The sequence below is a fragment of the Vanacampus margaritifer genome, chromosome 2 (genome assembly GCF_051991255.1).
Source record: "Vanacampus margaritifer isolate UIUO_Vmar chromosome 2, RoL_Vmar_1.0, whole genome shotgun sequence".
Taxonomy (NCBI): domain Eukaryota; kingdom Metazoa; phylum Chordata; class Actinopteri; order Syngnathiformes; family Syngnathidae; genus Vanacampus; species Vanacampus margaritifer.
Window position 1 is genome coordinate 16,067,452 of NC_135433.1, and position 14,089 is coordinate 16,081,540.

General features: G+C 41.5%; 2 protein-coding genes across 2 annotated transcripts in view; one reads left to right on the forward strand and one right to left on the reverse strand.

The window, feature by feature from the left end:
- Positions 1-11,960, forward strand: part of gjc1 (gap junction protein gamma 1) — a 45,417-nt gene extending 33,457 nt beyond the window's left edge. The window contains exon 2 of the mRNA XM_077559258.1: positions 7,301-11,960. Coding sequence (XP_077415384.1) covers positions 7,355-8,800 — 1,446 coding nt within the window. The 5' untranslated portion in view covers positions 7,301-7,354 and the 3' untranslated portion in view covers positions 8,801-11,960. The remainder of the gene's footprint in view (positions 1-7,300) is intronic.
- A 1,844-nt stretch (positions 11,961-13,804) lies between these two features.
- Positions 13,805-14,089, reverse strand: part of LOC144044852 (alpha-2,8-sialyltransferase 8E-like) — an 11,852-nt gene continuing 11,567 nt past the window's right edge. Inside the window, exon 6 of the mRNA XM_077559520.1 lies at positions 13,805-14,089. This exon is cut by the window's right edge and continues 1,615 nt beyond it. The gene's annotated coding sequence lies outside the window, so the exon portion shown is untranslated.

The window sequence follows — 14,089 nt, forward strand, 5'->3', positions numbered from 1 at the left end:
CAGATTCAGCCTGCTACATCATTTCATGTGGCCTGCAATAGCAAATGATGTCTATTGGCTTCATGTTTCTTGCTAAAACACCAAAATTGCAAATTGTCTTTACAACGCATTAAGATATTGTAATAGTTTTGTTTTTGTTTTGTTTTACTGGCCTCTAATTTCAAAACTAGTTATTCATCATTTTGTTTGGTATATCGATGCCTTCTTAAAATAATCGCCTAAGTCATTTTTTCAGATTTTTCAGGAAACACAAGAAATTGAACCATTTGCATCATGCAAAAAAAAAAAAAAAAAGATTTAGGCAATTATTTAAAGAGGGTGACGATATGAAATATGAGGTGATCATACATTTATTTGGCTTCACAGTCATAATGGCCCTCTGAATGAAACAATAACTCCAATGTGGCTTGCAACAAAAAAAAATTGACACCCCTGATCTGTCAGAACAGAAGTCCTTTATAGCATTTTCACGGGGACTGCAGAGCACTGCAGTTTGATGATAATTTTGTGATTAATAATAAGTCAGGGACAAATACATATAAAAACGAAAATATGGTAGTTTGTGGGTAAGAGTCACATATAAACAAAATGCTAAATAAATTAGAAACAGCTCTCAGAGTGATGCAATCAATGCAAACTACAACCACCATAATAAATATATTTGCTCCATTGTTATCTTTGTAAAGACACAATTTGTTTTGGGTGTCATTTGAATGTGCAGGTGTACCTAATGAAGTGTCCGGCAAGCATGCACGCACCAGAGGAATAAACAAACGAACAACAAATAAAAGAGCAGGATGTGAACATGAACGCATTTGAACATGAACAAATTGTTGTTCCTAATAGCTGATTAAACATCATTTTGTCATATACGCTTTGCATGCCCGAGTCAAGTTCAAGCAGAGGCTAATGAAGCCGTTAGCCTAACATGGTCTCATTAGAGCTTTTTAAAAACCATTTGCACCGCCTTTATTATCCGCGCTGCCCCTAAGCCGCCTTTCTATTCATAACGAGAGCGCGCATACTGTATTAATGTACATGCATTTGCATGTAATAGAGCCTGGCAGGCATATGACATATTTAACTAGACAAATAGTTTACAGGCAACAAGCTTTTTTTTTTTAACTCACTTTGCAACTCATTCAACAAAAATAATATTTTTTAAAAATCTATTTCATTTTACTATCATATATATACTACTGTATATATATATATATATATATATATATATTAGGGGTGTGAATTGCCTAGTACCTGTCAATTCGATTCGTATCACGATTCATAGGTCACGATTCGATTCGATACTGATTAGTCCCGATACAAATCTATAAATTGAGCGATTTTTTTTAACTCAAATTTGGAAAATACTAATCAGTAAACTTATACATGTACACTGTAAGACTTGTATGAAAATGTATTTATTCATCTGAAAATTCAGGCTTATAACTGAGCCACTGCATTTAGCAAACAGGTTGGAGTCTGTTTCATGTTTGAACAGCACTGAAATTAAATATTAAGGCTTAATATGTTCCATTAGTGTAACATTCTTCCATGCTTAATATGTGAATCCTAACCCTAAGTAAGACGTTTTGTTGAATATTCCCCTAAAAAAATGGATGTTTAAAAATCGATTCGGCTGCGTATCGAATCGATTCAGGAATTGCGCACTGTAATATTGCGATATATTGCCGAATCAATTTTTTCTAACACCCCTAATATATATATATATATATGATAGTAAAATTAAATAATTTAAAAATATATATTCTTTTGGTATATACATATATATACGTATATCCACATCTATCCATCCTTGCCCCCAATGCAAGCGGACTGTATGTGATGAAATTAAGGTTTGTACCACTCTGGCCTCTTCCTTGACCCATGGGCCACCACTTCACAAAGTAAGGGACACATCTGTCATGTTGTTTCGGTGTCATCCTGAGCAAAACAAACTGGATGGCCCGTGAACAATACCCCCTCACAACCCCCCGTCCCTTTGCTGTCCCCGTTGCCCCCTTCATTGTCATGGTAACTCAGACAGCGCAAAGAAACCCCCACCCAGGAACCTCCAACGTACGCTGACCTGGCGACAACCCGTGTGTGCATCCAAAATCTGTGACAGTGTCCACCAAATTGATGTTCACATTGGTATGAGAGTAACAAAGTCGTTGTTGCGTTTTGTTACTGTTGCGTTGCTGACTCACGCCGCCGCTAACTTGACGCGCTGAGTCAGCTTCTTTAGCCTCCGACTGCCCCCACAAGCTCCGGCAGACGCAAATAGGATCTGAAAACAAGGTGCCAGGTTGTATGAACTTTTCAGAACAGCAGATGAGCGTGAATGGATGCAGCGCCTCCTTTGGTCAGGAGGTGCTACAAAACCGTTTCCCAACCTTTATTGAGCCAAGGCACGTACATTAGAAAAACCTCACAAATCCAACACCAAACTAAAATGTCCTAAAAAGAATACAGTATACTGTATGAAGATCTAGTTTCATTTTTTTGTTTATTGATATATATTTTTCCTGGTAGTCAATTGCTGAAAACCGGACAATTCATTTTTATGGCTGAGAAGAGAATAGTGAGGACTCGGAGTGACCTTGTAGGAGAATGTGTTTGAATGACACAGATTAGGTTGGAAGTAAATCACTCGCTGTGCTTGTCACTGTTTCAAATATGACAGTGGGTATAGGAAAGATTTGCATAATTTGAAAATGCGGCCATTTTAAACACATCAAAGCGCCAATGGCTGCCATTCATTGTGTGCCGTTCCAAACAGTCACTTTGTACACGCGGGATGCGGCACATCAAAAGAGCCATTTAACCTTTTGCGGCCTGCAGTAAAAGGGACAACACAAGGAGTTACGTAAAGACAATGACATAGCAGTATAGACTCGCCGTGTGTGTGTCACAACTCACAACTTGTAGCGTGTCCTCACAGTGCGAGCCGGGGGAGCGCACACGTAAACGATTCCTGACATGTTCCTTCCAGCGGCGTCCCGGCCGTGTCCTTATATGGTCACGGTGATGGATGCACACGCTACTGTCGCAAGCATTCTTGAAAACATTCCCTTGCCACTTCCTCCTCCATCCAGCCTGTAAGAGAGGACATAAGATAGAGGTCTTCAGCTAGTGCTGCATTCCAGAAAAGTGGGATATTTCAGACGCGTGGCTTGGAAATGGGGAATATTGATCATGAGCAATTCCTTAGAAATGAGGCTTCAAGCTGTTTGTTGCCAATGTCATATCATATATAAAACAAAAGAGAACCTTGTGTGTTTAACACAACCAGATAATCTTGTCTTTGGAACGTCCGCTTAGCTTAATGCTAACAAACAAAACGCCATTGGCATGCTTACGGTTAGCATCAATATGCATGGTTTTAGAAAATTCAAGCAATCGATATATGAACTCATCATCTTACTGACTGAAATCTGCAATGTTGGAATACCCTATTTAAATACCCTAGATATATTTTGTAAATACCTTATCATGCCCAAAGATGTACATAATCAAATGAACCCACCTACCTACCGCTGTCGCTTTCTGTAGGCATGTCAAACAAAATAGAGTGCTCCCATCTTGTGGTCAACAGTGGAATTACACCCAAAATAAACATGAGGCAGAACAAAATAAATAAATAAATAAATAAATAAGTAAATAGAAAAAATTGCAGGACCCTGAACCCAGAATCGCCATGAAGGTTAATGCATTGTGAATGTATTATACCAAAACGAGCATTAGTTCCTCAGGCACATTTTTTGTTTTGATGCTTTGAGGTCGAACCTTTGTGAGCTCCGAGCGGGATATTTCCTGCTTGAATACTTCGTTAAGCTCTCAACCTGCTGGCTAAGGATGTGGACTTTGGAAGCCCTTTTTAAATCTCTGTCACTATTCAGGCTGGGATTTTCCCTGGCATTGCCGTTGACAATAAACCGTGCACTGTTGGGGAAAGAAAAGTCTTGCGGCGCTGTCATATTTCGCCCCTCGAAAGAAACCCCAAGGGGGGCTGCCAGTGTTTGGCTTTTAATGCAGTTTTGATGGTTTACGTCTGCCACCTGCTGATCCGGCGGGTTGTGATGGAGAGCTGTGAAGTAACCCACATAGTCGACATTTTTCGAGATATCCGCTCACAACAGAACAGCACAGCACAGCGCAATGTCATTTACCTCTCAAGCTAATACAACCCTGAGAACTGCACCTCATACACAAGAAGGCTCGCTAAGAGGATTTATTTCTTCACAAAAAAAGATGGAAAGTGTGTGTGCGTGTTTGGGGGTAGGAAATTCCCAATTAGGATTATTCTGTCTCCTTCTTTCTGCTGCGCGATGGTATTTTTTTTTAATACTGATATCCTCTTTCCAGCAGTGTTTAATTCCCTTAAGAGGCAACTTGACAGCAGCCTCAAAGTGACACTGAGCTCTCAACGCTGCTGCAAGGAGCAACAGATCAAATTAAGGTTGCGGTGTGTGTTTGGGGTGGGGTGGGGGGGACAACCACTTTTAATGACAGAATTACGACGTCACCTCTGAACCTCTTAAACAAGGGGAGTCTAACTCATTTTTGATCACCAGCTACATCATAGTTAAGGTTTTCCTCAGAGTGCTCGTCTGACAATGTGGAAACCAACTAATAATTGCCGTAGTGGGTCGCGGAAAATAATCTGGTGGGCTTGATCTGGCCCCTGCTTTGAATTTAACACCTGTGTCTTAAACCAAATGAAATGGTTTGACCGTGTTCAAACTGCTGCTTCAAAATACTTTTGCCGCAAGCACATCAGCGTCTTTTTGGTCGCCATAGTAACCTTGGTTTCAGTGGTTTCAAGTGGCCCTGACAGCTTTCGTGTTAGGTTAGTGCTAGCGTTGGCGCTAACTTTATTGTTTAGAGTTGTGTGTTTGTGCAAATGTTGTCACACGTTGGAATGAGGTGACACTGTGTTCTGTTTGAATCCTTCGTCTATCTTTTATGCTGGCTACTTCCTTACAAGTGTACCAGATGTGTGTTCTTTAGTTGCACTTTGTTTCTCTTTATTAGGTATGTAGGATTTAAGTAAAATAAACGTTTTTAATTGTTTTGTTTCTATCTGGTTGGTGGATGACCACCATTTTCCAAAAAGGCAGCAAGAGCAAAGATTTGGCGAGGTGATGTTTTTGGCGTCAGCCACTTGAATGTGTCAAAATGAGCTCTATATGTGGAGGTTCTAACAGATCGTAAAAAGAAGAGCAGTAAGTTTTGTAGTAATATGAGAAAACTAAACTTAGCTTTAGCTGCGATTTGTATGCTCATTTAGTGAAAGTGTGAGTGAGAATGGTTGTCTGCCGCTGTCATCTAAAGTAAACACATTTTGATTTCCAAAAAGGAGGGCAGGATACTTAAATGATACTCAAAGATGGCAGACACAACAATTTTTATGTATGAGTTGAAAAACAAACAAAACAACTCAACTCGCTTTTTAAGTCTTTCTTGACAAATAAATAAATAATGACAAAATGTTCGAAATCATCACTTGGGCCGCGACCACATCTTCGGTTTGGGAGCGCACATCGCTACCAATGAGCTAAAATTCTGTTCCAGAGCTCAGCACCGTATTTGAACGCTTAGGAGTGAACTGACCGTAGTCAGTATTTGGCTCGATCAACGTAACGACTTCAACAAACAGCAGTGAAAGACAGACAAATAAACGGGATGTCATATTGCTTGCATTATTATTTCCGATTTCTCCACTGCCACTCATGTCCTCGTCACACATTTGTGAAAACAATGAAAACCAGACATTTTCCTGAATTTATAAAATCCCCCAGATGTCCAGACAGGGTGTAAAATAAATGGACAGGGGACGTTTGGTCACACATTTATACACATTTTGATAACTTGGCACAATGGAAGAAAAATGTCTCTACAACCAAAAATAGTATCCTTCTTTTATTAACCACTATCTTACATAGTGCCTGTATTGAGAAATAGAAAAGAACTCTCTTTACAAGTCACATTTTGTTGTTGTTTTTATCCAAGAGTTATCTAGCGCTGGTTTGACCTTCATGCTGTGCTTTCGACAACATGATGTGCTGACAACATGAAACAATTTTCTTAAATGCGGCCATGGATGTTGCCATAATCTTGAGTACTTCCTGGCTCACATTCCTCCAAGTCGCCCCATCCCTTTTTACCCATCCCCATGATCTCAGTCAATCACTCACAAGCTCAACCGCGGTTGACATTACCTGTTTCTATTTATGTCTTTTTCACATTGAGTCGTCATCATCTGTGGAGGTTGAAAAAGTAGCAAGCCTATTTGGCCAAAGTGAGCAGTAGAAAGAAGAAGATATGTATTTAAATAAAGCAAGTATAAGTACAAAAAGAAGTTGTCAGAAAAACTTGAAAAACCTTCTTAACTCATTCACTCCCAGCCATTTTCCCTGAAGCAACCCCCTTTGCTCCCGGCTATTTTACTAGATTTTGACTGATTTTGCAAGACCCACAGAATATTGTGTTCTATTGCTATTGCTAAAACTTGGAACCCACCAAAAGACAGATAAGAGTCTCTTCTTTCATCAGCAAAAAGAGTATGTTTGTATCTGTTTCCGTTTTGCAACAATTAGCATTAGAATATAGCTAAGTTTCATCATTATTCACAAACCTAGTGAAAACACTGGGGAAAAGAGCTTGTTGCAACATTTCCCTGGATACTCTGCTACCACCTGCGGGCCATTTTTTGTAATAACTACCATTGCTTTAAGCGACCTCTTCAGGTCAGAGGCTGCATCAAAGCCTTCTGTATGCTCTAGCATAAAAGATAAATAAATAAATGTATGAATTTGTTTTGGGGTAATATTTAAAATGTTTTTGGGAGCAAATGAGTTAAATACAGCAACAAAGCATTTGTCCTAAGTTACTTGGCCAGATAATTGACAGGAAGCCAGATCAGTGTACCCCACCTTACCCAGTCAACTATGATTGGCTCCAACTCACGGTAAACTTTTGTATGGATGTTTCAAAGTGAGTCACTCAAGTGGTTTACTCATTTGACATCTGTGCAGGTGGCGTGGGTTCAATTCCCACTATGTGATAGTGACAGTATGGTTGTCTGTCTTTTTATGTGGCCTGTGAACGACTGGTGACCCATTCAGGTTTGTAGTCAGCTGGGAAAGACTCTTGCTCTTCTCTGATCTTGAGCAGGATAATCCAGATAGAAAATGGATGGATGGCTTTCAAGTGTTTTTGGAATATGTGATTGTATACTGATGCTGTCATCCTTTTTCTCCCCACTTCCTGTCCTTCTGCCCTTGTCTCCCTCCCCCAGAGTCTGTGAGCAGGTGAGAGAGGGACACTGTCTGCCCCACTGTCCAGCGACACCATGAGCTGGAGCTTCCTCACGCGGCTGCTGGAGGAGATCCACAACCACTCCACCTTCGTGGGGAAGCTGTGGCTCACCGTGCTCATCGTCTTCCGGATCGTCCTCACGGCCGTCGGGGGAGAGTCCATCTACTACGACGAGCAGAGCAAGTTCGTGTGCAACTCGGGGCAGCCGGGCTGCGAGAACGTCTGCTACGACGCCTTCGCCCCTCTTTCGCACGTCCGATTCTGGGTCTTCCAGATCATCCTGGTGGCCATGCCGTCTCTCATGTACATGGGCTATGCCGTCAATAAGATTGCGCGACTGGATGAAGCCAAGGGAGGATCTGGTGCCGCCGCGGTGAGAACCATTGGGGGAGGGGGCTACACGCACAGGAAGCCCAGGAAAATATGCTTTGGGGCGCGGCAGCACAGGGGCATCGAGGAGACAGAGGAGGATCACGAGGACGACCCTATGATCTACGAGGTCCCGGAGATCGAGCCTCCCAAAAGGCCTCGCGATCCGTTGCAACCCACGCCCAGACCTAAGATCCGGCACGATGGCCGCACGCGCATCCGAGACGAGGGGCTGATGCGAGTCTACGTTCTGCAGCTGGTGACCCGCACGGTGCTGGAGGCGGGCTTCCTCATGGGTCAGTACTTGCTGTACGGTTTCCGCGTGATGCCCGTCTTCGTGTGTTCGGGGGAGCCTTGCCCCCACAGCGTGGACTGCTTCGTGTCGCGGCCCACGGAGAAAACCATCTTCCTGCGCATCATGTACGGCGTCACCGTCCTCTGCTTGACGCTCAACGTTTGGGAGATGCTGCACTTGGGTATCGGCTCCATCTGCGACATCCTCCGCCGTCGCCGATGCCCGCCTCCGGACGACGAGTACCAGTTGGGCTTGCTGGGTACCAACGTGGGCGGCGAGGGCTCGGTCGGGGGAGCGGGGCCAGAGGCGGGTTCTGAAGGTGGCGTGGGCGGCGACGGACCCGCCGACTACGTCGGCTACCCTTTCTCCTGGAACACGCCGTCGGCGCCGCCCGGCTACAACATCGTGGTGAAACCGGAGCAGATGCCCTACACCGACCTGAGCAACGCCAAGATGGCGTGCAAGCAGAACCGGGCAAACATCGCCCAGGAGGAGCAGCAGCAGTTCGGTAGCAACGAAGACAACTTCCCCACCGGAGGCGAGGCCCGCGTGGCCCTCAACAAGGACATGATTCAGCAGGCCCACGACCAGCTGGAGGCCGCCATTCAGGCTTACAGCCAGCAGCACCGCGCCGAGGAGCAGCTCGGAGACAGCCAGGACGACAAACCCCAGAGCAACATTATCCAGACTCAGCCTCACAAGGAACGCAAGCACAGACTCAAGCACGGCAAGGGGGGCGGAAGCAGCGGCGGAGGCAGCAGCAGCAACAGCAGCAGCAGCAAATCAGGAGAGGGAAAGCCCTCGGTATGGATTTAACCCAGATGTGGATGCTGTGTGCAGACTAGACTGAAAACCGACCGTGCCTTAGAGCAGGGCTTCTTAAACCTTATGGGTCCAGGAATCCCTTACAGAGGAGCCATTTTTCCAAGGACCCTCTCATAATCGTAACGCAGGGGTGTCCAAAGTGCGGCCTACTGTGCATTTTGTAGTGGCCCGCAGCACATGCTAAGAATAACACTTGTCACAGCCTGTGAAAAGTTTGGGTGTTGAAAAAGTGGAGTGTTACAACAGCCACATGCCCGAGGGCGTGACTATTAATAATTATTATAGTAAATTGGTTTTATTTGAAGAGTTTATAGATATGCAAAGATAAAAAGAAGCTATATTTACACCTCTAATATATAGATATACAGATTGGCTTTAGCCACAGGTGTTTTTAATAAACAGGCAGGTAAACGAGCTTGTCTCCACCTGTTGAGTACAATTGCCTGTGGTTGAAGCCAAACTGTTTTAGGGTTTTTACTTTCTGGACCTGGATTCCCCAACCCTGTATTTATTTGCACCCTGCAAGGGACCCCTGGACTCAAAAAGTTTGGAAACCCTTGCCTCAGAAAATCCTGTGAGCTGGACAACATTTTTATTGTGTAAGAGACAATGCAGCTGACTTTTGTCTGGGCTATATTGTCACACATAGTCGTCTTGTCTCTCACTCCTCTATGGTTTGTCATTGTCTTCCTTTTCGTAGAGGAAATTGTCTCGTGAGAACACAAAGCAGATGCCAATCTGATTCGACTCCCAATTGAAGCAAGGACGCTACCTTTAAAATGCAATAAAACCAACGGCAGTGACTTTTTCCTGTGAAGTGAGAGGATCAATGTCCCGTCTCCCCCTTGTATGCATTTGACAATGTTTATGTCTCGTATGTGCGAGATTTTGTTTCAACATGAGTGCTCCAATGGTAGCCGATTGTTTCCCTTCCTCTCATATGTCCTGAAACAACATGGTGCATACTTTTCCGTACGTTTCTGTTCTCTGGCAGCTGACTGCCCCCTGGTGAAGGCTGTGCTTATTGCAGCGCCAATTTGCCAAGGATGGATCTGAAGTCTTCCTATTGGTCCGAGATCATGTGAAACTCTGAGGGTTTAAAGCCATTAAAACAACAACAACTACAATGAGACCAAACACTGTTTCGTGTGACTTGTCAGTGCCAAGATTTGAAGCGACGGAATGCCTGGCCATGCTTATACCCCAAACGCCTGCATTGAGACCAACCTTTTGTAAAAGTCATCTTTCCTTTTCTACAATGTGATGTGTGTATTGGGATTTAAAACAACAGTATCAACAAGCAGGGGTCTGTTTTTATACGGAACGGCTTTTTTCCCCCCCAACCCAATTTTTGTATAATACCACAAAAAAAAAATGCAGAAACCTTTTAAAATGGACTGTGTGGATATTTATGACCGTTGTGTTTCAAATTGCCTTTCAGATGTAAACCGTAAAAGAAAAGGAGGAATGACAGTGTATTTTTATAAAACGTAGAGAGAAAAAAGGAATTTAGCAAGTGTTTGGGGCTACACTGAGGCTGCGTTGACCTTTTCAGAAAGCGGCGGAGTAGACGTCACTGGAGAGGACCCGCCCGAGAGCCGCATGGCGTTAGAATGCCCCCAAACGAGATTGTGTTTGCATAGCTTCAACGCCTGGGCGAATGCAATTGAGAGGACGCCAACCATGAGAGGATGTATGCACACATTGTTGCTTTGAATAGAAGAAAAGAAAATAAGAATGCTGAGTTGCAGGTAATGATTTACATCCTTTCCAAAGAAGGTGCATTCAGGAACGCTCCGAGTTAAAAATATCTGGGCTTTTTGGAGACCTCAACATGACTGAAAACTCAACAATATTTTGCAAGCGTGTGCATCCTGGTGGAAATGTATGACTCCAACATGAATTCTGCCAAACTCAACCAGTAGCACCACATGAAAGTTAGAGAAATGTAAACCCTTTACAACAGTTTCAATGATCAACTTTAAATTCATCATAACAGAACACATGAAAAAGTCTTAAAGACCCTGTAAAGATTAAAAAATTATGCGATTACGCCAGATGCATGTCAACCTGAAAAATCTGCATGTACATGATCTCTTCGGATAGTCATCAGACATGGCCACTTCAGAGTGCCTCGTTGTTGGCTGTGAGTGTGCGCATGTGACAAAGAGAAAGACAAAAGAAAGAGCAAAAAGGGTAGAATTTCATATATTTTTTTCAATCTGACTGCATGGGCGGAAAGGTCTGACGTGACACATCTGGTATGTCCACTTTAGAGTGCCTCGTTGTCACGGTGTGGAAAAGTTCCCCACGATGAGTCGGGGCAATATTTTCAAGCTAGCGTTTTTATCATTTTGAAGCCCCACTTATTATTTTAACAGTTCAGATTTGGCTGTGTTGTTAACATCGTACGTCTCTTTGGTGTGTCAAATTTGGAAGACGTCTATTTTCACTTTACAGGGACTTTAATAATCCGTGCTTGAAATTGAATAAGTCACCAATTTTGGTTTACCATGTAGGACAAATCCTAGGGCTTTGTTTTGTGAGTGTGAAATGATGGCATTTGGGGTAATTTTGAGGATTCACCATGAAAACGGTTAGGAAAAAACAGCCAAAAACCGAAGGGCCATGCATCACAGATGTGTGAACGAGCTCGTATTACACCGTGACCAGCAGCAAAGCTTGAATTGTTATTCTCATGCTTAAAGTGAATAATATAATGGCAGCGATCCATTCATTCAAGCATGTGATATTTCAGGTCCCTCACCTGTTGCTCTTCTGTCGCAACGATGTACAAAAGTCATGTTATCACAAGATCCGAGAGGCGCCAAGCAATAACCTCCCTATCTTATCTTGCATATTTGAGTCATGGGGGGTGCCACATAGGCAGCAGTCAGTCAAACAATGTGGGCTGTGGTGTGGCCAGGCTATATTCTTTCCCTTCATGACAATAATAATTATTAAAAGAACAAACTATAAGATGGTTTTGTCATTGTTACAGATGTGTGTTTTTCCTATGCCTTTAAAAATACATGTAACTCAATTACTTGCATTTTTGTTTTTTTACATTCTGTAATGGGTATATTTGAGATGCATGTTAAAAAAAACTATTTTCTTAAGAAAAATAAATGAAAAATGGCAATGAAAACAAGTAATATTGAAGCTTCTTGTTCTTCATATAGTTACTCTGTTGGTCAGTTAACGTGATAAATATGCACAGGAATGGGGCAAATACTTTTCACACGTCACTGCATAAATGTGTTAAATTGCCTGTGTAGATAACAAAGGTTTCAAGACGGCACTTTTTCAAGACTTCAAGATAAACATTTTTATAATCAGTTACTAAAATGTTTTTATTAGCAAAATGAAGGCGCGCGTGCAGTTCAGGCACGGACAACATTAATTAAAACTGAATGATAGGAACCATACAATGAGCATTTTAAGAAAAACAAAACCCCAAATTCTCACCCTAAGTGCTTGATTCACAGTTATGTCCCCCAAGTCAATTAAGTAAAGTCTGCATTTAAAAACAAAAAAGTACTACTTTTAAGGCTCTCTTTGTGGAGTAGTAGAACAAAAACAAAAAACAAAGAAATAGAAAAAAAGGAACATTATGGGAATGGCAATGTTATCAGAAAAAGTCAAAGTTACAAGGAAAAATAATGTCAAAGAAGTCAAAAACGTATGGGAAAGAGTTAAAAAGTGACACTAAAAACTTGTGATATTAGGATTAAAAAGTCCAAATGCTATGGGGAAAAGCCAAAAAGTTACTAGAAAAAGTCTTAAGGATTCTGGGAAAAGTTAAACATTTGTGCTAAAAAGTCATTTAATGCGCAAAAGATTGAAGTTATGAAATGATGTAAGTTTGATGAAAGACGAATGGTAAAGAAAAAATCTTGAAGTTGCAAGAAAAAGTTGCCATTTCAGTCATGCTTCACCAAAAAAGATAGAAGATGAAGTTCTAATGAAAGTAAAATTTTGGAGGAAAAAGCACAAAATTTGGAGAAAAATTCCAAAAGTTATGACAAACAAAAAGTCATAATGTACTGGTAATGAGAAAACATTTTAAAGAAATAATGTCATTCTAATAAACATCCTGAATTTAAGAGAAAAACTCACAAATTTACGAGACAAAGTTGTGACCTAAAGATAAAAAGTGGCAAAGTTATGAGAAAAAACTCAAAAGTTGAACTGTTGCAATAAAAAGGCATAATGTTCACAGGAAACAGTGTCAAATGAAAAAGTTGCTCAGTTATGAAAATAACATTGTAATGTCACACAATGTCAAATACAAAAAACATTTGACTAATGTTATGAGAATAAAGTCATTTTAACGGTCATTAACATTTTTTTCTCCACTGTAGATGGCAATTTTCTTTTTTATTTTGCGACTCATTCAAGTCTCTGCTTACTTCAAGTTTACGACATGCCTACTGAATGCAGGAAAAATGGCTGAACATCTGCGCGCCTGCTAAAACTGTGCATCACCTGCCAACCTCGGAGAGTTGAAGAATGAATGGCTTCAATTAGTTTGAGGAGAAATTCCTAAACATTTTGGAACAAATTGTGCCGTGTTTGGGCCCATTTTGCAGAGGATGACAGCTTGCTTCCAAGATATACAGATATAGTACATAAAGTATAAATCTATTGTTTTACAACAATACTTAAAATGCATAATGTATACAAGGATGAAATAGCAAAGCATGCAGTTTTTGTCGCAAAAATGCTCGTTTCTTTGAATGGGAGCCGAGTCTCAATATAAAATCCCCTCTTTTGATTTTAATCCACAACATCCTTTAGTAACAAGTTAACAACCCACTTCCTCTTTAATTGTTACTCCCTTTTTTATGGTCGGGTAATTGTAATTAAAGTACAATATTCAGTATGTACAGCCTCAAAAGCTGTTCAGGGCATGTCTGAGTGAGACCTGATTGCCAATGACCAATCAGAGGAAAGCCATTTTCCATATTCACATTGAAGAGAACGTGGTTCAAATCAGAGAAAAGCTTATTTTATTTTATTATATTGAATGATGGGAAATCCCCTCAAGATGCCAAGGCGTTTTTTGACCAACTAGAATATAGCTTGCCAGGACATCCTGGGCATTTCCAACCCAAATTATTTTTGCAAACTTGATAAAAAGGGCACCAAAGATGATAACAGAAATAGATATGAAAAAAAAAATGTGGCATGTGACCTTTTACTAGATTAGTAACAAGATCATTTTCTTAGTCATTTATTTGCATGAGGTGTTTCAGAAAGGTTCAAGGACTAGCGTCA